General features: G+C 38.3%; 1 protein-coding gene across 2 annotated transcripts in view; it reads left to right on the top strand.

The window, feature by feature from the left end:
* Positions 1-285: 285 nt before the first annotated feature.
* ADAMTS18 (ADAM metallopeptidase with thrombospondin type 1 motif 18) overlaps positions 286-26,552 on the top strand; it is a 68,344-nt gene continuing 42,077 nt past the window's right edge. Inside the window, exons 1-3 of one of the 2 annotated variants that reach the window (XM_042821800.1) lie at positions 286-432; positions 592-676; positions 2,505-2,821. In XM_042821800.1, coding sequence (XP_042677734.1) covers positions 331-432; positions 592-676; positions 2,505-2,821 — 504 coding nt within the window. In that variant the 5' untranslated portion in view covers positions 286-330. Of the gene's footprint in view, positions 437-591; positions 677-2,504; positions 2,822-26,552 lie in introns of both variants that reach the window. The other variant, XM_042821801.1, reaches the window with a different exon arrangement.

Below are 26,552 nucleotides of genomic sequence, written 5' to 3'. Positions count from 1 at the left end.
CCGGCCCCGCCGCCTCCCTATTGGTCCCGCCCGCTCCGCTCCGCGGCGCCCCCCGGGCGGCGACCGCTCCGAGACGCGGCGCCGGAGGCAGCGCTGCCCCGCGGCGGCGGTGGCGGAGGAGGCTTAAAGCGTGCGCGCCGTTGGGCGGCGAGGGCGCGCTTACCTGGGCGCCGCTCCATGGGCTCCGCCGTCGCGCACGGCGGGGGCGCGGCGCTGCGAGGCGGCAGCCGGAGCTGCTGCGGGGCAGAGCCCAGGTGACCATGCGGGGGATCCGGGCTCGGCCGCCGCGCGCTTCGGGGAGCAGGTAGCACGCCAGGTGCACGGCGGAACATGGACTGTCTCCTGCTGGTCGTCTGGACTTTACCTGCCGCGATTCTCAGCGGCAGCTCCATGCAGTTCCCGACCTTCCTGTGGCTTGGAAACGCTGTAAAGGCAGGTCGAGAGCACTTTCTTTTGCAATCGCCTAGTGTACTTGCACAGCAGGTTACTGCACAGTTTCTGATGCCTTGTCTTTCTGCCTTCCCTTGTCAAGTGAATCTCGCCCAATACTTCTTTTCTCTCTCTCTCTCTCTTTTTTTTTTTCTCTTGCAGACCCTTCAGCTGTGTTGCCTCTGTTGCATGTCTCATGCAGCAAGTTTAACCAGTGACAGCATCAGTAGCAGTGAATTAAACCATGGTTTGTATTGCTCTTTCTGTATCTATGCATATGAACATTTGTGTAGATGCTTTTTTCTTGGTAGACTGAGCAGTTAAAGTGAAGAAGCTTCAGCGTTTGGGGAGCATAAAGTGAAAGTGAGTTGGCTTCTGTAAAACAGCTAACTCTGGGCAAAGATTGACTTGATCAGCTATGTGTGCAAAGACTACAAGGAATGATGTCTACAGGCAAAGAGGATGAATAAATGAGATGGTAAATACATCCATATATACATATGCAGTTAGAAAGATGAATGTGTATGTAGCCACAACATCAAAACCTCATATGTTTGTTATGGAAGCAAGGAGACAAAAGTAGTAAAAAGATTTGGGTGGGACAGCGGAAGTGGCACGCTGCAGGATAAGGGAGAGCAAACCTGGAGAGAAAAGGCTGTGTGATGAGAGCCCTGTTTGTTCCCAGGCTGCAGAGACTAGCACTTAGATGCTGATGACTTTGGGAAGGTTGAAGTGCAGTATGTGCTTTTTATTGGATGAGTGGGGAAACAAAGTACAATGGAGAACCATACCAGGGTGCAGGAAGGAAAATCCTCTTGCACCCATTGCCTGTTCACCAGGGGATTCCCTCACTCCAGCAGCTGCTTGCATTTTTTTGGCCACTAGCCTGCTTAGCGTTCTGATTTCTGATGCTGATTAATGCTACTCAAGGAAAGCAAAAGCTCTTGATGCACTGTTTCCACTAAAGAGAAACAGCCTATCACTGCTTATGTGTTCAGCTTAGTGTGTACCCAATAAAATCTACTCAGGCCAGGAAATTGTATCTGAAACATCTTTAACAAGATAAGAAGGTTTTTTCTTCTTTTGTAATGGTGTTATTTCAATTGAGGGAGAGGAGTGAGTTGTCTAACTGTCAAATGCACAGGCATCTTTAAGGGTGCACAGAGATACAACTCAACAGCTCAGTGGGGCTGGGAAGCAGTTTATTCAGCATACTTACTCACAGCACTGGGATTCGGCGCTAGTTCAGCAAATGACAAAAATTCAGAGCCTGTATCCAGGCTCTCTGTATGGACAGATCAAGAGCAGTGGTGATGGAATTCAGGCTAGGCACTTGCTTGTGAAGCTAGCTGAATCAGAGCCTCTGTTTTTTCCTTTCATAGTTTACTACAAGTAGATCTCAGCTAAGTTTTGTAATTTTTCGTGTATTTTATCCAAAACAATAAATTTCTTTGACATGCAATTAGCAATGGCTGACTAAAGGTTATTAGGTAGCATGTAATCTCTTTCTTCTGAAGGTCAGTTACAATTTGAAACCCAGTCTAATCAAGTCACTACAAAGAGATGAGGTCTCACTCAGTTAAGGCATTAATAAATTAATCCTTTAATCCATTTGAACAAGTGGTACAGTTCTACAAAGTCCCAGTCATGGTTTCCCCTACAGTGATACAATATTTGCTGCATTCTTAGGGACCAAAAAAAAACCAAAAAAAAACCTCAAACCAAAGCAGCCTTCACATTTGACAGCAATTAATACAGGGGGAGGGGAAAATCTACAGATCTGCTGGTGATGACAAATGTCTTCAGAAGAGTGATTGTGGGAATGTTCACAGCTATGCTACTTAGTCTGTACCTCTCAGTGGGGCAGAAAGGAAACAAACACTGTTTGAGAGGCTGTGTGACTTACAGGGTGAATACATGCAGCCAAGCCTATATACACATAGCCTGTGGAGCTTTCAGGCTATTCCCTGAATGGGGGAATTCTTCATACCATAACAAAAGCCTGCTGCTTGCTGTGTTAGAATGACACCGTATTTGCTGGATGCTAAAGCTGATGGCTAACTTTATCGTTACAGATTATGTCTTTGTGACACCCGTCAAAGTGGATGCCAGTGGATCATACATTTCACACAATGTTTTGCACAGTACTAGGAAAAAGAGATCAACTCACAGTTCAAGGAGTTCCTTGCACTACAAATTTTCAGCATTTGGACAGGAGCTTCACTTAGAACTTAAGCCTTCAACCATTTTAAGCAACAGTTTTGTTGTCCAGGTACTTGGGAAAGATGGAGTCTCAAATTCTCAGGAACATGAAATTGAGCAGTGTTTCTACCAGGGATTTATAAGGAACGATAGTACCTCGTCAGTAGCAATATCTACATGTGTAGGCTTGGTAAGTGTCTCTTTCAAACAAATCAGTACTCAAAACTATTTTCATACGTGGAACCATGGTTGTTTTGGCAAAGATCTTTATGTACCATCTGCCATTTGGTGATTTTCTTAATACCACTGGTTGCTATTGCATTTAACAGAAGAGGTATAGGTATAGTTAATTAACTGTATCGCACCTTTAAGGATCTTTCAGGAAAAAAGCAGAAGACTGCTAGGCCTAGTAACTATCCCATAGAAGTTTTCGTTTGTTGTAGTTTGTGATAGTTTCTACCTGTTTTGCTTCCTCTTAAATAAATGTTCTTCCTGCTATTGTGAACTGCTGTGAATAAAGAAAAAAATCAAACTCCACGCTAATGAGAAAAAAATGTATACCTAGTTTTGTCAACTGCTTTAAGGAAGGGTGAATTTCCTAACACAGCAGGAGTTATGAACCAATTTCCCTTAGCTTCCTGTGGCAATTCCAGCCTACTTTGGTTTATAAGTCTTGATGAGTTGATCTCTTATGAACGTGTTAAATGCTGTCTTTGCATACATTCTATTAATGGCTGTTCATGAAAAATTACTATGCACAAATAATTTTTTTTTTTTCCAAAATGTATCTGATAGTGCTATTTTCCTCCAGAAAGGTCTTTACTGATGTAATTCAGAATAGCTAGCTACAGAATTAATAGTTATTAATGGCTTTAAGGCAAAAGATCTTGCACTTCACAAATTTCATATGGACACAGATTAGAACAGTGACGTTCAACAGTGCTAGGTTATATGGAGCTATCTTTATGCTGTATGGTTCAGAGGTCCAAAGGATATGTTGGGTCACCCTCTAGAAATCTCTTTTGCAAAGGTACTTGATCATAAGGGCTATTAAACTGCATGGTAAGACTAAAAGAGGGGCACTTCAGACATCCAGTGTTCCTTTTGAAATAATAATCAGAGACTTGAGAAGAGGGTGGTTCACTAGGAAGAGCTGTTGAATACTGATAATTGGTTGAAATAGTCTGGTAATATTTTGAATGCTCTACTTAAATGCGTTGGTCACAGCAGTTAGATGAATTAGTATTTTCCAGTTCATTTGAACAGTTGCAAATGTGGCTTTGGAGCAAATGCCAGGAGCTGGAATGAATTTTTTTGTTTTTATGTCTGTAGTACTGAACTGTCATTATCAAATGTGCTTAGTCGGGAATTTCTATGGAAACTTAATTTTCAAAACTAATAGGTATTATCACTTTTATTTAGACAAAAGCTGTTTTAACTTATTGCAGTGTTTGCCATTTCCTGTAAGGGAAGCACTCTGCCTCTGTACAACAGCTGGAGTTTGGGTGATCTCCCTGTTTGGTCACGTTTTATTTTCTAACATGCATCAAGAGCTAAGTGGAGCTGGGCTTGTCATGTCTTGTCTGGAGAAGGAAGGTTCAAGTCTGCCTCGGGTCACAGAGAAACAGAATGTAGTGATCTTAACTGAGACTGAAATAGATCTTTTACCACTGTCTCGACATACAGGTTGTTATGACTGGTAAGCTTTACTTACAAAAGATCCAGAAACTGATCAAAAGAGAATAAACATTGTGGCTTCAAAAAATTTATTATGGCAGAACCTTTTCAGTATCTATGCTATTATCAATTGGAATCTGTCTCTTTCTTTAATCAGTCCCAAGATTCAACATAGTTCACCTTAAATTGTTTTACTTCATTTACCAATTTAAAACAACTTTTAATAATCTCCTGCACAGTCAGTATCACAACATATAATTGTTCCTTTCTCCCTATCCTTTTATTAATTTCTGTGCAACTGGTGCCTGGCAGGAAAATTATCAACACAATTCTTAGTCTTTCAGCTTGCAAGACTGCTTTCTTAAAAATGTCTCACCAGCTGTTTGTAATGACAACCGCGTTGCTTTTTACTGTGATCCAAATTCAGTAATCATATGTTAAGTCTGGACGCTCTGCCCTGACCAGGAGAACCTTGTGAATAGCTTCTATATCCTCTTTGCACCAACTACTTTTGTCACTTGGTTGCCCTTCTTTCCTATTTGCTTTGTTCACTGCAATTAAACCGAAAGTGGTGTTTCTTCTATATGGTTGGTAGCACTAATCTTTCCATTGTTCCTTTCATTAGCAATAGCTTCTCTACAATAAAATTGCAGTGACCCATTCTTTCAGGCCTGGAACACCACAATGTGATTTGGAAGCAATTGCATTTCAATAGACTACAGGGACTCTTTGATCTAATTTTTTGGATGACCTAGAGTATTCAGTCATTCAGTTGTCTGTTATCTGCCATTGCCTGCAGAGTGGACTCTTGAGAGAGTCTATATGAATTGGTTTGTTAGACAGAATGACCTTAACACTGGAAAGGAGCAAGAATTTGTTGCTTCAGTATCATCTATTAAGATATGTGTGCATCTAACATTTTAACAGTTTAGATGACACTAAGGCCTCACATTTTCATGCTGAATTGTTGATTGGAAACCAAATGTTTCCATCCATCAAGATAATTTTCTCGATGGGTCAAAAGGCAAACTTGGATCCATGCTCTTTATCTGGTGTAAATTAAGTTAGCATTTTAGGATAATGCATGCAGATTTGCTTTGAGTAATATCTCTTGCCTTTTCATCACCCAAATATTTAGGTACTTTGATTGTCAACAGGAAAATTCCTTTTTTTTTCCCCGCCCTTTTTTCTTTATTCAGCATATGCCTTGCTTGCTGTACCATGTTTTTCCAGTCTTTTTGATGAAATTAACTTGTATGCAGGAAATCTTGTTCAAATATTTCTACATGCCTGCTTCACCATTGGCCATTAAGTAACAGCATCATGCATACCTAATAATAAAGTGTGTCACATTTAGTAAAATTCAGGCTTATGTTCTACATCACACAGATTTGCTCAGTTTATAAATGCTCAAAAAATCGTACTTTATATACCTTCAAAAAAAAAAATATTCTGGGCTGTCTGGAGAGAAGAAAATATTAAAACAACTATGATAACTTTTATTTTTAATTTTCATATATTTTGCTAATACATTCTTACTCTCAGGGCTGTTTCTGTTCAACTCTTTTAACTTTGGGTCAGTGAGTTCATTTACATTTGTAAATACAAAAGCAGTTTGTTCTTCTGGCATCATTTTAATGTGGCCCAAATAGAAAATTGGGTAAAATTTTCAACTCCTTTCTTCACTGATATTCATTATCACTTTTAATAAAACTCCTGTGTATGTCAAGCATGACTTTTTGGAGTTTCCTTCAATTCCTTGTGCTATCCCAGTGCGTACATCCAGGCTACTGGTTTGTCTTGCCACTTCATCTCACTTTCAATTCAAACTGCTCATTCTGCCCGAAATTATATATATTTTTTTCCTGAAGTCCTGACTTAATTCTTACTTATTCAGATTAAAATTTGATTCCCACTATTGTTCAGTTAATATCAAATTACCTGTAATTGCCTTTAGTTATATAACTGGAACGCAGACTATGCCAAACACTCATAATAAAGGGGTTTTCTGAAGGAGATAGTGTAGGCCACTGTTAGGATAAGAAAATCTTTTAGGAAGTATTCAATATGGCCATTTGTGTATTCTCCTTGCCCATCCTTTTAATCATGACATTCTCTCTCCTGTTTTAAAAACAGATATTAGTGTCAGGTTCACCATCTTTAAACCCACTTCAGGATGACATTGTTCCTAAAAGCTTTACTACTCTCTGTGGTTTGATTGTCTCTTTTTATATACTTTTTCTCTCTGTTCTGTCTCTTGTATGGCAAGTTGTTTGCAGCACACACTAAACTGGGGCAGAATACAACTCAAGTTGTCTCAAGAACATAATCTGACTACTGACATTCTTGAAAGTAATTTAAACATGTATTTCTAGGATCAGAAGTAATGTTCCCTTGTGAACAAGACCTTTCTCTGAAAGAGTCAAGGAAGTTTATAGCATACTCCAGTGCACAAGACATAGAAAATATTGATCATAATGAATGAGTTGGTTTTTATGTAACATTTGTGGGAGTGTTGCAGCTGTTTGGTGGAGAAGTCATGTATTAGGCAAACACAAAGCATGTGCCCCCTAAAGAAATATATATACAACATGAAGGAATTCTCTTAGCTTTACATTATAATCAATTTAATGGAACAATAAAAGTCCCATAAAATACATAATTTTATTGCTTAAGCCAAATTCAACCCTAAACAAGTGCGCCAGTGTGGAGACCTGACAGACTGCTTCTGCTTATACTAGAGGAGAATATGTGCCATTCTGCCCTTTTATTTATGTGCAGCAATTAGAAGAGTGGAGTCAGCTTCATGCACTAGCCAGTGCCCTCCTTTGTTTTTGGTAAGATGTGATTGAATCTTTCATTATAAGGGGCCTCTTGTCTCAAATTCTGTTGTTTGTTAGTGTCTAGTCAAGGGAAGAGAAAGAGGAGGGAAGGATGAATCATGTTACACTCACTGAGCTGTCAGAGGAGTCTACGACTGGAGAAAGGGTTAGATGTAGTAGTGAGAGATAAACAGGAGATGTATTAATTCAATGGTAGTTGTGTGTACATGTCTGAGGGTAGGACTTGCTCAAAGTATCAAAGAAGCCACAAAATTAAAGCTTCTTAATGTAGTCTGGCCACCTAAGAGGCAGGCAGGCAAGGCAACTCATGTACCCATTCTTTGTAGTCATTTAATTGCACCCTGTATTAGCATTATTTAAGTTCATGCTAACAACAGTCTCTTATTCCTAGAGCTCACACTTTAAGTCCAATTAAGTATGTTGAGACAAATCCCAAGGTTCTTATTCAGACAAACTGCCGTCAAAATCAGTGAGCCAGGCTGCTGGTGAAAGTACAAAACAATTGCTGCTTATAAGGAAGTTCCTTTAGAAAACTACAGCTGTAAAAATAGGACAAAATTTGGCCCAGTAGGACCTCGAAAAGAAACCAAGCACAAAAATGACAATTTGACTTATTCTCAAAACTATTTTTAGGCCTTCCACAAGTCAATATGCAAATCTGTACTTTTGCTTTTACGTGGGAACAAAATAAACAGCATTGGAACATATGTTAATTGGCTTTATATTCACACACCATCACATCTCTGTCCCTTATAAAATTCAAACTGTTTCACAAGACCATCATTTTGTCCCCTGTCTTGATGGACATTGTGCCATTATTCTTCTCTTAATACAATCAAGAGGAAAGGAGGAAAATCATTTCAAGGAAAATGAAGTGACAGTGAGGAAAAGCCATATTCTACAAGAAATTTTAAATTATACTAGACAAATACTGAATACTTCTGACTTCAGCCTTCTATTGACCTCCGATTGGAATTGAATTGCATGATGAATAGGTTATTGTTGATTACCCTTCTCTATAGCTGTCTGAAAAATTTTCTGTTTAACTGTGCAATACAAGGATTATGTTATCCCAGGCATTGTGAGCCAATTGATTTCTCATGGGTGAGAACTTGAATTTCAGAGGTTAAATACTGTACAAGTAATCTGCCCACACTGGGCAGGAGAGGTGATAGCAGTAGTGTTTTTTCCAGGTTTTATAATAAAAAAAAATTGCACACGCATAGAGGAAATACTGTGTCACTGTCTAAGAGCAGTTTGGCCCCATCTGCATGAACACAGTGGGCTGTGAGCATCCAACAGGTCTCAAGGCTGCCCACAGGAGCTAGCCTGTTCACTTGTTTTTGCCTGCTCCATTACTGCTTAACTGACAGTAAGAGCACAGAAATTGTTCTTTGGTGTCTCTCACACCATCACACCAAACTTCAGCCTGCTATGAGCACCACTGCTTGCACCCTAAAAACAGTTCCAGAATCAGAGTTGTTGCATAAATAGGCAGTTTATCTTTCTTCTTTCAGAAGCAGTGATGCAACTTCTAAAGGAATCAGTAGACTTCATTTATCCTTGAAACATGAGCATTTTTCTTGCTATAGCAAAGTCTTTCCACATCTTTTAGTTCCCACAGTTTCCCTTAGAGAGTCAATCTGTTAGAGAGAAACAAGTAGTCAAATGCCTCCATAGGGGTCAAGAGAGGATGACCTGTCTGCACAGACTTGACCTCCTCATAACAGGATGTCTTTGATGTAAATGAGTATTTTTATTTTAAGTGCCACTATTTTTGTTTGGATCATACCATCTCTGCTGCTGAGATGCAACATATTCTTTTCTCCACAGCAGTGAACTGTTGAACATTCAAAGTCTTTCTCTATGTAGAAGCAGATTCTAAAAACTAGTAGCAGCTTTTTGTTACTAATAAACAAGGTTTTATTTCTTTTTCCTTCTTCCTCCACTTCAAAAGCATCTGAGGAAAATACCAGGTTTGCAGACTCAGAATCTAAAGCCTTTCACTTATTCAAAACAAAGTGACAGTCTGTGAAACTGTAGTTCAAGTCCATCTCAAGCAGCCCACTCCCAAAGTTCTGTACGTGGCACACAGCAGTGGAAAGCAGAGGGGTATGCTGGTTGTGCCCTGACCATGCTATACAGCCCACTTAATTAGAACAAACAATAGTATCAAAACTGTTGTAAATCCTCTTTCTTCTTTCCCTCTAAGCTTTCTCCTTCCTTAGCCTCTCTGCAAAACCAGCATCCTGAGTATGACAGCTTTGTGATGACTATGCTTGTGTTCAATTGGGAACTTGACCTTGATTCCTGGTACTGCCAGCTGTGAGAGAATGACAGAGGCCTGTTATCACCTTCTGTGATTTGAAATTCGCAGTTCTTGGATGGGGTACAATAAAAACTGCGACCTTGCTGCGCAATTGGCTGCTATGCCAATAATTTATAGTTGGTTCAGTAAGACAATTTCAGAGCTTTGTCTGATTTCATTTATGTATTTATAACTCTCCAAGAAGATTCTAGAAAAATACCTGTCTTCTTTTTGGAAATTTCAGTGTCCAACGATAAACTGGCAACAGCTCCACTGAGGTGAACAGCTTTGTTAGTTACTAGAAGTATTTCCTCTAACCTGACTCTCAATCACGCACAGAAGTTGTTGGTCTGTGAGACACATTTTTAAATGGTATTCTGTCAGTGAGTTAGCAGAACAGGGGGTTAAACCTGGCTATCTCTACGAGAGCTAAATCTACAGCAAGTTACACAACTGAAGTTCAGTCTTCATCATCTTTTTCCTAAAACTCACTCATTTTGTGTTGGGAATGCTCTGACTAGCCCTTACATGGTATCTGAATTGAACTTTAATGTATAAATGTATTACAAACAAGGTCTTCCTCTGTCTTTTTGATCATGTCACTGGGAGCAGAAATGTTGGTTCTTTCTTGCCTTTTCTTATCCCATTTTAATCCCAATTCTGTTGCTGCAGGTCTACCATAAATTACAGTATGCAAAAGGAATTTCCTATTGATTTGCTCTGACAGTGAGTCGACCAGCTATGTGAATAGCTGATGGAAGCAGAACTTTACTTTGGTTCAGACAGCAGAGCATTGACTAAAGCTTTGAGGTAAACATTTACAGAAACCTGAAATCATAATGCCTTGCAGATCAACACAATTTACAAATGTATTAAGCTTCAGTACGAGCTTTAGTGTGTGTTAGAGACTCATAATAGTTTGACATCAGTAACCTTTTATTGTTTATCATGCTCGGAAGTCACTAAGAATGAGGTGAAGAAATGTCAAGTAATTAGGTCATATGCAAGTGAATGAGTCTTGATGGTTGGAGCTTAGTACCGTGGGAACCATTATTATCCAAAGTAATTTCTGGAAAGTTCAAATTAATTTCTTTCTTACAGTGTCCATAGGCTAGGGAAATCTACAAACAATTTATGCAGTCAGACAAAAATCATTTTCCTGAATCTTATATGTAGCTTCCCAGCTAGTTCCTGCCACAAAGTAGTGAAATAAAAAAAAAAAGTATGATGACAAAGGTAACAGATCTTGAAATTACTCTTACTGGAATAGCAACATTCAGCATTCACACATTTAGTTAAAGAGGAAGCTGAAGCAATAAAGTGATGTTTACTTATGGAGACAATAGGGCATTGCCTTTCCACTCTTCTGTGGCATTAGCATTTCTAGCTGCACTACTATGTACACAGCACACTCACGGCTTTACGCTGTGAGGACTGGATTCTTGCTGTTCACAGTGGGATCACTTGAAAGCTTGTGCCTGCCTGTCTAATATGTTAATTGAAGGACTTTTGTGTCTCAACATCTTTATTAATATTAATAGAATGAGATTTTTAATGGACCTGTACAAAATATGCTTGACCTAGCTTAAGCCCTCACTTTTGTTTTTATACTCTGCAGCACAGTGCAGCTTCCAACTAATTTAAGAATGTAATATTATATACTGTGTCAGAATACACAAACTAATGAAACAGGGATTACTCTTCAGATCGACAGTTTTTTTTGCCATGAAATATAAAATTTATATCACACCAAAATATAATTAGATTTTTTCAAATAATAAAATTAAAAACAGATTTGCTTTCTCTTTCTGCAAATTAGTGCACTTTGGTGAGAACACTGAGCATTCTATGATTTAAAAATAATTCTGTCATAAGTAGGCTTGTCTTATGCCGGGTTTTTTTTTCTTCTTTTTTTTAAGAAAGAATTCACCAAAACAGTAGTTCTTAAATTCAGGCTAGACTAAACCTCAATAAGTATTTTCACTGAATATAGCTATTGAAGTATTACCTGGTAATGGTATAGAGTAGGTATAAAGGCTGTCAGAGAAGAAAGTTTAAACCTTTCTAAATATGTGGCTACCCAGTTTCATTTCCTGTTAACACTTGACAGAAAATTGTGCTATTTATTTTGGTTGATGCAAGTATAAATTAAAGATTGAAGTACAAACCTTGGTCTAGGGCCAGCCTGAATTTTCTGCAGCCTCCCGTGGAGCTGTGGATTACTATAATATGGATGAAAATATGCTTCTGTCACTTTTGCCCCTTTTTACTACTTTTTCTGACAGAGGATCATTCTACATTACATTGTTTATAATAACTGTCTGTAAAAACACTAGACACCAGCCTACCACAACAGTATCTCCAGTCCCCAGTTTCTTTCTCTGGTTACTGGCTATTCTTCATGCTAGAAACCATGCTGAAGGCTGTATGGATATATTTTGCATTCCCAACAATGCATACTGATGATCAGATTGTTTTCTTGCCTCTAGCAGCTAAAACCTCAGCAAAGGGGGAGGAAAAAGGAAACTTAGCAGGCTGAGACAGAAGTGCACAGCTCTAATCCCTGCAGCATGATATCTTCTACTGTCACTTATAAGTACCTGCTGTTTTTGGGGGCTTCATCTAAAGTTTATAATGAATAATATGTTCTATAATTCTTTAGATCAGAACCTCAAGAAGGTTCCCTTGTCTTCTTCCATCCTGGCCTTTGAATCAAGAGGCACACAGTACCTTTTTGGTAAAATTACTGTAATTACTACTTGGTTTAGAAATACATTTTTCAGAGGGAAGGTACTGCTAGTCTATAAAGAAAGTGCAGCATGTCAGTTTCCACTGGCAGACCCAAAACACATCTTGTAAGTAGCTGAAGGTAGAGCTGTATAAACAGATTACACTGAGTCAGGACTACCTGAAAGACAAAGAAACCAATCTGCAGACTGACCCTATCTTCTTCTCATGGCCTGCTCAGGCAAGTAACAGCCAGAAGTGAAATGAAGCAGGAATTCAAACAGCTTCCCAGAAAACCAGCAACATACTCAAAGATAAATAACTGGAAAGAGCTTACCTGGTCTAATCACAATCAAATCCTGATGAAGTCAAGTGTGGCATTTGGACTATGTGGCACTTCACCTTCTGGATCTGACTTTTTGCATTTCACTAGCCAATAAAAAGAAAAAAAATTATGTATACATATGTGTATGTCTATACAAAAGCACTGAACTGGTACCCATGTTGATGTTGATTTTACAAAAGACAGAAATATTAATGCACTGTTATTTATGTACAGTTACACAGGGTAGTGCTTTTTAAAGCTGTTATCTTCTCTGCCATTAAATAGTGATACCATGTTCTAGCTATTTAAATGAACTCTTTCATGTCTCTTCCAGAAATTAGCTTAAATTTTAAGGAGAGAGTTGATGAGATTCATCTCTGGTTGGTTTTCATAGTAAGTGGCCGGATGTAAAGTAGCTGCAAAAACTGACTGTGACATATATTATTCTGGCATTACTTCAATTGTTATGTATTAGCATATGTTAAAGGAAGAACTTATTGTGTGAGTTCATAAAGTATCTTATACAATTGATTTACTAATACAAAAAAAATGAGATAGATTTAGGATTGATTGATAATAGCATAAATGTTTTCAAAAAAATATGTCCAGTATCCTCCTTTTGAGGAGCACAAAGAGAGGAGCCCAGGACAGGAGTCATCAAGTGTGAAATCACAGGCTGAAACTATTTCAACAAGAGTGGGAGTGTAGTTTCAGCCCTCTCTTATCTTAACTGCATTCCTTATGTACACTAACTTTCCAAAGTGAGATGTGTGATTGATTCATAGCAACTGATGGGCAGTTTAAAATTACAAAGCTTTCAGTTTCCTGGTTCCCTAGCAGATAAGGAGGGTGGGCATTTCCTGATTATATGGTATATATTCAAAATATTTCAGTTCCCCATGGTGCTATTTGTGACTAATTTACTTCTATAGGACATTAACAGTGCTGGTTTTATTCTGTGGGAGAAGTGTAAAGTGTAACATAATGTGACGAGAGGAAGTGTTTCACAACAAGAGGTCTTTCTGGCTTTTCCTCTGTTTATGTTACCACATGGAAAGAAGGAAAGGTGGAGTAAATGACTGATGATCCACATGGATTGCATGAACAATCCCATCTTTAGTCATGACATATTAAGTTGAGCAAATTCACGCTGAGAAGTGTAAAAACCACATTTTAGTTCCTAGAAACATGTAAGATCTTGTGTAGGAAAATGCGTAGAGATGAATAGCACTTGACTACCTTCCTGTCACTGGTCTCTTAGCAGGCAGTGCAGGTGGAGACCCGTTAGCCAGGGAAAGCCCAAGTGACCACTCAGCAGCCAGATGGCTTTGGGGACAAGTCAGAAGTACACTAATGTGAGAGATGGGCTTAGGACAGGATACAGCTGAGAAGTTAGAATGCGAGAATAGTAAATCATGAGTGTTCACTGGGGCTCTTGTGTTCTGTAGAGGCAGGCTGGAGCAGGGAGCACAAGCAAGCCCTGGGATAGAAATGAGACTGAAGTGTCTGTAACTCTCACTCACTTCCACGATGTCCCAGAGCCTCTGTAAACCTGACAGCACATTCCTCTTCTTGGAAGCCTTTTTTCTTAACCTGTATTTAACCTGACCTTTGCTTAACCTACTGTTCAGTAGATTCATTGCAGAAAGAAGGTCAGGTTGCCTAGGAAATTTTGCATGCTAAATCTTCTGCTGATTTTCTTTTTTTAAGCCATCCTTTTATAACTTCGCAACATGTTAAGATGTCAACATATTCCATAGGATTTTATCTCCCTCAACTTCCCTGCATTTTTGTTCCATGTAGAAGGTTGATAGTGCTTATCATTGTGGCAACACTTATGGCAATAGATTTCCAGGTTTCTTGGACCAATTTAATACAGACAATACTTCACAGAACAAAAAGTTACTTTTGAGTACAACCTTCCCTTTGCCATTTTATTTTTCTTGAGGTCTCAAATATCCTCAGAAGGTTTCTTTGATCTCTGGAGCTCCACAAAATTTATTAGGAAGTAGTACACTGAGTAGTACACTCTACTGTACAAACACTTTCATGAATGCTAGTCACTTGCTTGAAAAAAAGAAATCACTATTGTGTGCTTGCTGAGACCGGAATCAAAGGCCTGTTTTTTTGGATCAGTTTTTATAAGTCTGTGTAGAAACAGAAATCTTTGTCTTCTCCTCATGCTCTTTTTCGTACTCTGTTCTTATCACTGATTTTCTGAGGCACATGATGGAGCTAGTTTTGTTAATGAAAAATATGTAACTATTTCCATGCAGTCTTTCATATTTTTCTCAAGACTCACCTCAACTTAATTCACTGGCTTATACTAAAGTCTACTTATAGGAAAATCAGAGTAACCTTTCATAACCATTGTAATTCTGCAGGCCTAGTAAGGAAGGCTGAGTCAAATACAGATCTGAATACTTACAAACCATTATGTTAACAGTCCAGATGTTGGTTTAGACTTGTGTGTTGCTCTCTAACCCTGTTAGCAGATAAGATGTTGTAATGCTATAATGGGATGGTAATAGCAGGTCTCTAGCTACAGCAAATGAGAACAAACACAAAAGCAGCCACAGACACAGAAATGAAGGAAAAGTGTTACTTACGTTTAGATTTCACATAGGCAGGGATCTCTATCAAAAGAAACCCTTACCTCCGCTACCAATCTTTAAATGAGGTCTGGGAAGGGGTGGATCCTGGCTCCAAACCTTCCAGTCACTCAGATGCATTGCATGCATCTGAGCTCCCATGGGTTGGCCCTGCCTTCCCACCAGGTGTGCAATCCCTGTTTTAAGCCCTGACTTAGCATTTCCACTACAGATGCCAACAGATGTAAATTGGTGTGTTAGAGTGAGAAGGGGTGAATTTAACTCACTTTTTACTGAAAATATGGACCAAAATTAAAGCAGCATTGTTATCATCTCAATTTTAGGAGGACTATCTTGACACTGTGTCATATTTCGTACCTCACCAGAACATATTGTAGTGATTTTTGCACGAGATTAAACTTGCTTCTATTACAGGAATTACTGCAATTAGAAAATTTTACTGAAAATAATTTCTCACCAAACTTTCATTTATAAGAGTATCAAATGCTTTTCTAAAGGGGACAAATTCACCCAGGTTTTCTGCTTTTAATTTCACTAGTAAAACCAGCAAAAGAATTGGCATGCTCACCTTTGTGCATCGTTCCCTTGTACTAAAAAATAGCATAATTTGTGGGAGAGAGTATGGATGAGTGCACAGTTCTGAAGCAGAACAGGAATGAGGCAGTACATGTGTGTTCCACTGTTTGCTAGCTTGTTGCATTTGCCTACAATTAAGGAATCAAATTTTTGGACCCATGGTATACTTGATAATATAATGTGAAGGCAGGTTGTAAGCTGTGCCCAGAAATATGTGGGCATATTTCATGACATGGACTATAGATGGCAGTTACTATATTTGGCTTAGCAAATAACTCACTTCTTAATCAAATGTCCGTTCTAAACTAAGACCTGCAGACTAAGGATGTCTGTATGGCTTACTGTGTATCTGACTTCCACATGGAGTTGTCCTGGAAATGTTTCTTATGTTGTGACCAACTGAGAAAACGGTGAGGCCTAAATTTAATTTGGTGATATGCTGCTGTCCTGTTTCAAGTTAATAGTATGAACTGCCTTTGAAGTTTTACTGATTTGTCATTTCTTAGAAAGAAAATGCATTATGGTTTAACCTAGCATGTGACTAAGCATCACATACTCATTTGCTCACTCCTCCCTTCCCAGTGGGATGGGGAAGAAAATCAGAAACAAAGTAGAACTTGTGGGTTGAGATAAAACTATTTACTAAGATAAAGAAAAGGAAAAGGATAATAATTATGACTTCATATATATAAATGCGTATAACAAGTGATGCAAAAGCAATTGCTTATGGTTGCCACCCCCAACCAATGCCCAGCTAGCACCCTGAGCAGCAGAAGAGAGAGAGAGGTGAACTCCCTTCCAAACTTCTTCTACATGTTGTCATATGATATGGAATACCTCTTTATCCAATTTAAATCATCTATCTTGATTCTGTTCCCTCTCAGCTCCTTTGGGCCTTCAATGAGAATGGCCTTGGCTCTGCACAACAGTGCTTAGCAGCAACTATAAACATCAGTGTGTAATCAGCATTGTTTTTCTCCTGGAACCAAAAACATAGCATCATACCACTCTTGACGAAAACAATTCCATCCCAGCTGAAACTAAGACAGTGTGATTCAGGCTACTGGCCTGCTTTGAAAATGTGATTACAAGCAAAAGCAGAGGCTAAGTTTATTCTTTCCCACTCCTCCTTTCTTGTCAATGCTAAATAATCACATTACGTATAGCCATGTGTAAAGCAGCCAGAATTACAGTAAGGGAATTTCTTGTTCGGAGCGACCCTATCAAACCTCAGACTCCAGTGGATGTGACCACTTTTCTGGGTCACATAATGTATTAGCACTCAGGTTCTTGTGATGGGGACCACATGGCAGAAGTCTACCCAGTGATGTGATGAGACACAGATGGTGGTCAGAGCTGTATTTGAGCAGCACGTCTTCGGGCAGGGCGCTTACCAGTGCAGAGTCCTGCTAAGCGGCAAGTACCTAGCTATTATGGGTTTGTGTGCTCAAGCTGCTGAGTGGCACCCTGAAGGTTGGGGCTGCAGCAGGAGAAAGGCCGTGAGCTTCTATAGTGAGGGACATAGAATCATCTGACTGGTCAAATGTGTGTCTTTGCAATTTTTTTGAGCATTGTCAATATAGAATATACTATCCTGCCTTTCAAACTGAGAAATAAGGAACAGAGAAGCTGTATGACAAAGAACTGGGAGCTGAATCCAGATAACGCAGACATCAGCTTGACATTGTCACCCTTGGGCCATCTTTGCTTCTTGTTTTCCATTCCCTTAATGGCCTAAGATCTTTTATTCCACTCCTTTTTTCCTTCCCACGTAGATATTTCAACATATGTATGTCTGTGTATGTGGAATATCAGCAAAGCTGATACTTTATTCCCTACAGAGTTCCTTGTGACCACTCTCTCATGTAACTAATCCATAGCAATGTATACTCCAACAAGGAAAATTAAAAGGTTGGGAACCACTGACCTAACTTCTTAGTAAGCAATACAGCTGGCAATCAGATGTAACCCGAGCTCCTCGCTATTGGAGCTGCCTGAGCTATTCATAGCAAAATAAAATTGCTATGGGAATTGAACTGGATTTATTTTGTTTGAATGCAAATTATCGCGGGTCAGACAGGCTCAGATCTTCTGCCCCCTCAAATGCATTTGCATCAGCTCTGCCAGGCCAGAGCTTTTATCTGGAAGATCTTCACTGGGGAAAAGTAGGCATGGGTAGCAAACTGTCACTGTCTGGAGTATTCCCTGTGGATCTTTGGTGCGGTCAGTGTAAGTCACTGAGCAGAGTGAAGTGTCTGCTGTCAGCTAGCGGTGTGCTGAGTGTGTTCAGTGTCTTGGCTGCAACTTCAACAGGGTGTCTTCAGGCTTGTCTGCCAGTCTCATTCATGATACGTAAAGTTCTGAAAGGAATAGCTGCCAAAATCCTAACATCACAGGAAAAGCTGAGTTTTCACTAAAAAAAAAAAAAAAAAAAAAAAGACTATGATTCCCATACACACAATCATAAAATAGTAAAAAAAAAAATTAAATATTCATCCAAAATGGTTCAAGAAATCAGAAAGCAAACAAAACACCAAAGACCTTCAGCATTTTGTTTTAAAATCTCACAGTTTACAGTATTGTTTCCTGTGAGGCCTGATTTATGACTTGTAGTGTTTAGAGTTACATGTCCGATAGGAAGGAATGTTGCTGATCGGAAACAAGCAAGCATCTGCTAATGCTAAATACCTATGGAAAAGAATTTCCAAGTACTGGTTTTAGTTATTTATCATCATCATTTGTATTTTTTCTTTAAGCAGTCCTTTTTCAGTGTCATTATTGTTTAAATAATGTTACTGGTTTTGCCTTTATCACAATTGCAGGATCGGAAGATTCATTCAGAAGCCATACAGTTTCCCTAGAATATTAATACGTATTAATCCCATCAACATAAAACTAATAAGCTGTGCATGAAGGAAGAGAGTCTTTCCAGTGCATTTTCACTGCACCTAGTCCTTTGAGTAGGTATTTTGAAGTCACATTTCAGAGATTTGAGTAGAACGTAATGGTACTTTAATTTTGTTCTGCCACCCAGAGTGACAGGACAAGGAGATCTGTGCCTCCCGTGCTTCAAAATTTCCAGAAGGTAGGGCTCTTTTCACATGCAAAGGGTTCCATTAAGTCCTGATCCAGCAATGACCTTTCTTACATGCAAGTTTAGGAGACTAACTAAACTATCTTCTGAGGTCAGTTGGTTTATTACTCTTGGTGTGCCATAAGTAACTAATCAACTGTAAGACAGTACATGACAAATATGGGCTGCCTCTTTTTAGGAAAAGTGAAACATAAGTGTATTCATAAAACAATCCTGCTGTTTCCTGTTTACTTTGTGTTGGATTTTAGAACTGTCATAACTAATAAAACATCAAGATTTTATCTCACAGTTGCAGGGATTTGCTTAACCAGGCAGTACCCAATTGCTTGTACAGCCACCAAGTCTTAATTCAAGTTGTTGGTTTTAGCTAATTGCTTTCCAGAAACATTATAACAAGCCAAAAACTCAGTCAGTACCAATACTGATGGAACTGCTAATGAAGTGATCTTGAGTGCTGCTTGGCAAACCTTTGGCACTTAAATCTTAACAGTCTGTCCATGGTGTCATAATGCTGTAGTCTACATCAGTATTTTTATTCTGTCTATTTAAGATGACTGCTTATGTGGGTTTTTTTGCTGTTTGTTTTGTTTTGTTTTAACATGAGAAATGAGGAAGCTCAGGTACTTAAGAGCATGTATTTAACCTTTGGCTAAACAATGAAATTTGTGTTAGTTCTAGAATATCTCATTACCCTGCAATGAATACCAATTTAATACATCTAAGACATTTAAATACCAATGTGAGTGTTTTTTTCCTCAATGAAGGAAAAAACAAGAGTATTTCCTTATTTGCCTTATGTTGACAGAGGATTGCAAAAAGATGTTTTAAACAAGTTCAGTCAACTGCAAAAATACAAAGGCACTATTCAGAGATAACGTTGTCTTTGTTCATTTAGGAATAATTAAAGACACGCAATTTTGTTACCTTGTTTTAGTAATTGCTGAATGTTCTGCATTGCACTTCTTTTGAGCAGCCATACAGAGCAGTCTTTCATGACTAACTCAGATTGCAGTTTCAACTTCTTACTTTCTTTCTGTCAGATCCGTAGATAATAAAATGCTATGTTGTTACGAATCCCTAACATTTCTTATTTGCAAGAAATCTACATTATGTTGGAAAACAAAGTAAACTGAGTTATTGTATGATTCATTTAAAACCTAAAGAAACATGTGATCTTCTGTGCAATTATTAAGTTGAAATAGGCAACCAGTGATTCTAATGCTTCTTTGATGATAAAAATACTTCAGTATGTATAAAGTCCATTAACTTAATCTAAACATTTGCTGTGGTACAGAGCCAGATATTACAATCTGGTGAAAATCAGGAAAGGTCTGCTGAGGTTATTCTCATTAGCCAAGGACCGAGACCAATAAAATATTACATTTGTACTTGCCTGACTGGGATAGTCATTAGGAACTGCCCTTGTACAGACTTGATACTTTTCTGAAGAATGGATGAATTTGTTTGGCAAACATAAAAGCTAGGGAAAAGTTTAGTTAATTTGAATTCTCTTTTGTTTAGTGTGTTCGCATGACTTTGTGCTGCCTGGTTTGGGATAGGATCAAAAATGAAAATGCTCCGAGTTTTACTCGTGGGATCTCTGACTTCAATAATGCCTGTATATTATTGGAAACCTCATGAGAGTCCATTCTCACTACTTTCCCAGAACATTTTCTTTCCCAAACTGGTATAAATGCACCCTGAAAGTGTTGCAGTCCAGAGACAATGTTCAGTTCAACAGGAGCTCCTGGATGTCTAGCATGGAAAATCATGGATTGTGTCCCTGTTGCTGTGCCTCAGAACCTTCTTTAATTCACCCTGTGCTTCAACAACATGGGCACATGGCTGAAATGCCCTTCTGAGGGGAGCAGAAGCACCATATGGAGGCAAAATATGCCTTAACTCTGTTAGCTGCTGCTGTCTCCATTGCAGCTACAACCCAGAAGGCTGTAGGTCATAGCAGAGTGAACAAACTTCTTTAATTACCGTGATATACTGCCATTGGTTTGGCTGTTTGCTCGTGCTGCTTCCCAAGGGTAAAGATATCTTTCACCTCTGCTATACTTGCTGCAATTCAGCTCCTCCATTCTGCTTTGCCAGATATGTAGCATGTATTTTTTCTACTCACTTTTACATCTTAATTTGCTCATTTTTATTATAGTTTCCAGAGCACTAACATTTTGACCCTAACCTGAGAGGTACTCAATAACCCATCTCTCAAAAAGTCAGTTAGTGATATCAGATATCTCTAATTCCAGGTCACCATGTACTATATTGCTGGCTATAATTCTTGGAAATAATTTGGTTTATCACTGTAGTAAGGTTGTAGTCTTGCATGTTTTTCAGACTACCAATTGAACCTATCCCAAGAGGTGAGTCTACTTCCATTACACATTCTATAAATAAATATTTATTTAGATTGCTTTCATGATGTGGCATTGCTTTGAACAACCTTCTACTCTTATTGGTTGAATATCTTTGCTTTGGAGAAACAAAAATTCTGTGCTATGTATAAGAAAGCTGGATCACTACCCCCTATTCAAGGTTTTTCCCAAAATTCGTTATAAACAACTGGCACATTTGCCCTGCATTGTGAAAATTTTGTATCTGCTGCTATATACATAGGGGACTGTCAGGTCTGAGTGTGCATTTGAAGTGGATCTGAAATGCCTGTTGCTGTTCTCCAAACTGCTGGCCAAGAACTATCTCCATTCCAAAATACCATGTGGATGTGTAAACATTATGCCATGCTTGAGCTCATAAACCCAGTTTCTCAGCAGCTACTTTGCTTCTAATCAAGATTGGCTTGCCACCAGCTGCCTTAGACCATGTGCAGAATTGGATCTCAAACACAAAGGTCACCTCTGTACTTCATGAAAGACTTCACCTATAAAACCCAAGGGAAAGGACTCATCTCTCCACCAGCCTGGTGAAGTCTGAGCAGAAGCACAAGTGTGTTGGGGGACCTCTCCCTTTTTCTGGCACAGTACAGTATCTTGGTTTTTGAAAGCAGACATTTGCCCAGTTTTGGAGGCAAGTATGGGCCCTAGGGCAACATATGGCAATATGATTTCATGATATGAGTTGAGTTTTCACTACAAAAACGATGGGAAAAGATTCCAGGATGCTGTGACATTAGCTGGTTCCAAAAATATATACTGTGAATACTAGATAAAAAGAAACTTGTATTTGTGGACCTCAGATAATTTTAAATAACCAGAAAGCATTCTTAGGTCATGTCTTCCTATTCTATTTCAAAAAAGTTCTTATTTTACACTTTTATTTAAGCGGAAGTAAAAGCTGTACTTTGTGCCTCTGATACGTGCTGTAACTCTCGTTAAGATGTTTGAATCAATGATTTGTGTTTTCTAAGAGCTGGACAGTTGGAAAATAACACAACAGAAGTCTTGGATCAATGTCCACTGCTGTCTGTGTAAAGGCTTATGCCAATTTCGACTGGCCTTGTGTCAAATCTCTTAAAACTTTGCATGAATGTTTGGAGCAATTTTAATGGGTGTAACTACATTTAACTCTTCCTTTTTGAGAGATTTTTCATCTTGATTACATGCACACCCACCTAGTGGAATAGGATTCATTAACTTCTTTGGCCACAGTCTTAACAGCCACCAGTTATGACAAAATGTTTTTTAACACTTAATTTTATTATATGCTCATAACATTGAATAAAGCATTCTGGAAATGACTTATATTGCTTAGATAGTTTATGCATTTTTTTTTAACACTTGGTTTAGTTGAGATACTCCTGGTCATACGAACCATAATTCAGTTTTCCCTCAGTCAGTACTGAGTAGTTTTGATAAGCAGAGACACTGCAGTTCATTTATTCACATTTTAATTTTCTGTTTCATTTCTTTATGCTCCTTACTTCATTACTTGGATTTTTTATCTCAATTACGAAACTCTTGTAACTTCATTATGCATGTAGCCAAGCTGTTGCATTTAATGTTATTAGCATTTAATGAAAGGGTCTTACATGCAAATAGAGAAATGATAGCCACGAGACTTCTGGTTGAGAGCAAGGGTTTCCTTACTATCTCTGAATGTAGGGTTTTTTGTTGTTTTTAAGGCAAGAAGTAGAAGTCCCAAAAATACTTCTCTGCATGGTGTATCCCTCACTGTCAATATTGCATTTCTTATGGAGGGTCTGGTTCTTAGAGATCCTGAAACATACAAATGAATTAGATTTACTGGCTGGTAAGCTCCAATACTGTTCACTAAGTCTAAGAAAACAGAGGAAGGCAAATGGAAGCAGCCACTTGCAGTTATACTAAAAGGCAGAATGAGAACAGTCTTCAACATACATTTTTCTGCCTTTTTCTATCAAGACTACTGAGTGAGTTTGAGACCAGTGGAAGATTTATCTAGTTTTTAATGGCTAAAATTAAATTTTGGTAGTTCAAAGAATTCCCTTTATTCTTCAGTTTTTATTCTAGAATAATATTAAAATATCTTGAAGCTGAAATTTTATCATTTCCCATCTCTAAACTTCTCTTTGAGATTTGTCCTCCTTTTGAACTGCACCAAGACAATGGAACAAGTGCCTTACCTTATTGTTAGGCCCCTGATATTTAGGAATCTTACGAAGATATATTCTTGTCTGAAAGTTTCTTTAGCCCAAAGCTGAGCAAACATTTCATTGCACATAATGAGCGGGAAGAATGTTGCCTTCCAATCTTCTCTCAGCTTTTCTGCAAACAAACTGTAAGTTCTTCCAATGTATTGATTCTGAATTATTTGCTACCTACACAGATCTTTCAATTACACAGTCTTTCAATTTACTTCCCAGTGGTGTGGAAGATGCCTTAAAGAAGGACAGCAAATGTGTGTTCTGAAGGAAGAACTAGAGAGCAGCAGATTCCAACTGAGCAGTCTCTTGGGTTTTCCTTCCCACCATATTCTCACAATCACTGCTATTGCTACTGATAGCCACAGTGGGACAGAGGGAGTCCCCTGTCAATTTCATGCTGTGTTGTCTAGACTCGTTAAAAATGTTAGATTTTGCCATGCTGCTTTCTCTCTTGGTGTTCCAAGTGCAGAGAATCTGAAGAAAAAAAAAAGGGGGTCTGGACTTATCTGTTCCTCTTCTTGCTTGGTCTCAAAACCATCAAAGTTAATGGAAAGGTATCATTGACTTCTAATTCAAGGAAAAGCACATGTATACTTAAAGCTATGCTGGCAATATGAAAACCTAATACTTAAAATTTCCATGACAGTTTTGACAGTATTTGTTCATCTACTGAACTACTTGAGGTGGAGAAATGTATTGCATCTAACTGATGATTACAGTGATGTTTCGTGTATGTGTAGGAAAAATTCCAAAGGACACTGACACTGCCCAGAAGTACAGACTAGCCAAAACCCAGTCTGCTTCGAGGAGCTGAAATTCCTTGGCAGTGGGAAGTTAGAAAAGATGATTCTGTGCTAGTATCCTGCCTCTGTGCTCCAGTATTTCTCAGCTGGCATATTTTCCAGCCACAGTCGCAGACTATTTTACTTTACCCAAAGCACTCAAGAACCTATAAGAAGGGTATCTGGCAGTTACTGTCCCGCTGCCCACTTTGCACCAATCCAGAGGAGTGCCTCTGTCAGAAGCCAGATCAGCATTCTCAGCATTGCTTTTGAAATACCAAAGAGATTATTTTCATGTGATTCATTGAAATCATCACATACCTGAAAGAAATGGAAAGAAATGGAGAATGGTCTGTGACTGAGTGTCCAGACTGCTGCATGGCACTTCTCCTTTCTTCTTGATGACGACTTGGTAAGACTAGATGTTGCCATTTGAAGGATGCATCTGATGTAAAGTCCAAAAAATAAGTGTTATGGGACATTCAGGATCATTCCTACTGGAAAAAAATGAATACGTTTGTAAGGCACTCTGTTGATGACAGCCTACAAAGTGGTACAGCAATATGCAAGAAGTACAGAATTCAGTCTGCTTTTTTTTAAAATTATTTTATTTTATTTTATTTTATTTTCCCTCCCACAATTCTTAATCTGCCTTTATGATGGATGTACAGAATTTACATTTGGGGCTACATTTGGTGCAAATTGGTGTACATCAGGGATGGTTTCTTATAGGAAAATGCAGAAAATCCTTTCTTCCATATGGTTTGATTCATTCACAAAATGAATCCTACAGGAATAATTTCAGATGTGGAAATCTTTAAAATGGGGAAATAAAAACCAGATTTACTGTATTTCTGTTTTCCAGCAGAAAGAAAAAAAAGTAGCACTTCACAGTTACCAGTACATTTCAGAAGATAAAGATTGCATCTCAGAACCACTTTTAAATTGTATAATGGCATCACAAAGATTAAAATATTAGTCTTCTTTCCTACAGGAAAGTACTTTACCATTACCAAATGAGAATTGACATTTGAAATATGCCAACTTATTGCACTGAGCAGACAAACTAAATTCTTGTCTGTGTTCCCTCTCTTTTATCAACAGAGGCAATTTTAGCCTTTATTTAGAATGTCAAGTAGATGTAGATATATTATTATGAATTTGTGTAGAAGAAAGGAGAGGGGGTAAATTGTGAATCATAGTATGATCTATTTTTATTTTTATATTAATTTTCAGGAGTCAAACAGACCATCCCAGTTAATAATATGGCATCAATTATGTTGTCAAAATAAAGAACACAATATGATTTTAACAGTAATATCATTAGGACTCCATACCAGAGAGCATGATGAAGATGCAACTGAGTTGGTAAAACAGAAGTGAATTTCCTTGTAGAGTGCATAGTGCCTGACTATAGTCTATGGAGAGCTTGTATGTCTCTGAAATATCTTTTTAACTGGAATACGCTTAAATTCAGTTTTAGTATTGACTTAGTAGACAGTTAAAGATGTGAAGATTTTACATGTAACTTCTCATTTTTACTTGCTTTACATTTTCTGTTGATTTTTCCTCATGGGATGCAGTTCTGAAAGTGCAGAAAATTTCAAAAATCATTAAAAAAAACAGGGCTTGTACTAGGCATTAAAATTTGTTCTCTTTTGAATACCTCTGGCATTCTGGATGCAGGAGGTTTGGGTAAAGAAAAGCATCAATTTCAGAGGTGAAATTAGAGAATACCTGTCTAACGTGTACATTTCAGAGAATGTCTTTTGAGAAAGGAGGTAGAATTGTGAGCTGGGACTTGATAAGTTGGACAAGATGGTTTATAATTGACATTTGTGTGTCTGCACATATTTTTCTGAAGCATTAGAGATATGTAGTTCTCATGGGATGTCAGTTTTTGGCAGGATAGTGTTGGCACATGGTAGAGCTTCATTGATGCAAAACAAAAATCTGTATCTAGTATTGCATATATAATGTAATAGAATTACCTGATGAAACTTCTTGGGTTTTGACTTGGTAAAAAGGAGTGTTTATTGCTACATGTTTTACAAAACCAAGAAATGAAATAAAATCATAACTGATTAATGAGCTGCATGGAAATACTTCCTCAGTGCCACCCACATTTCTCTGGCCCTGATCCTGGAAACACTTCATCACATGTGGATTTTTATGTGTAGACACTGTGTGAAAAATACAACATAGATTTCCCATACTTCGGTCTTCTGGGCTCCAAGAAAGAAAACGACAAGATACTTGATTTCACTGATCAGGTTTTTTTTTTTTTTTTTTGTATGAGGACAAAAATTGTAAATAGCTTCATGTTGATTAAATCGTTGGGAGTTGATCACTGAATGATGGCACTCAAATTTTTAGATGCTTTATTTTT

This window comes from Centrocercus urophasianus, unplaced genomic scaffold, assembly GCF_019232065.1.
Source record: "Centrocercus urophasianus isolate 14NV4802_14NV808 unplaced genomic scaffold, USGS_Curo_1.0 seq_2, whole genome shotgun sequence".
Lineage (NCBI taxonomy): Eukaryota > Metazoa > Chordata > Aves > Galliformes > Phasianidae > Centrocercus > Centrocercus urophasianus.
The sequence above is the reverse complement of the archived record's forward strand: the minus strand, read 5'-3'. Positions and strand labels throughout refer to the sequence as shown.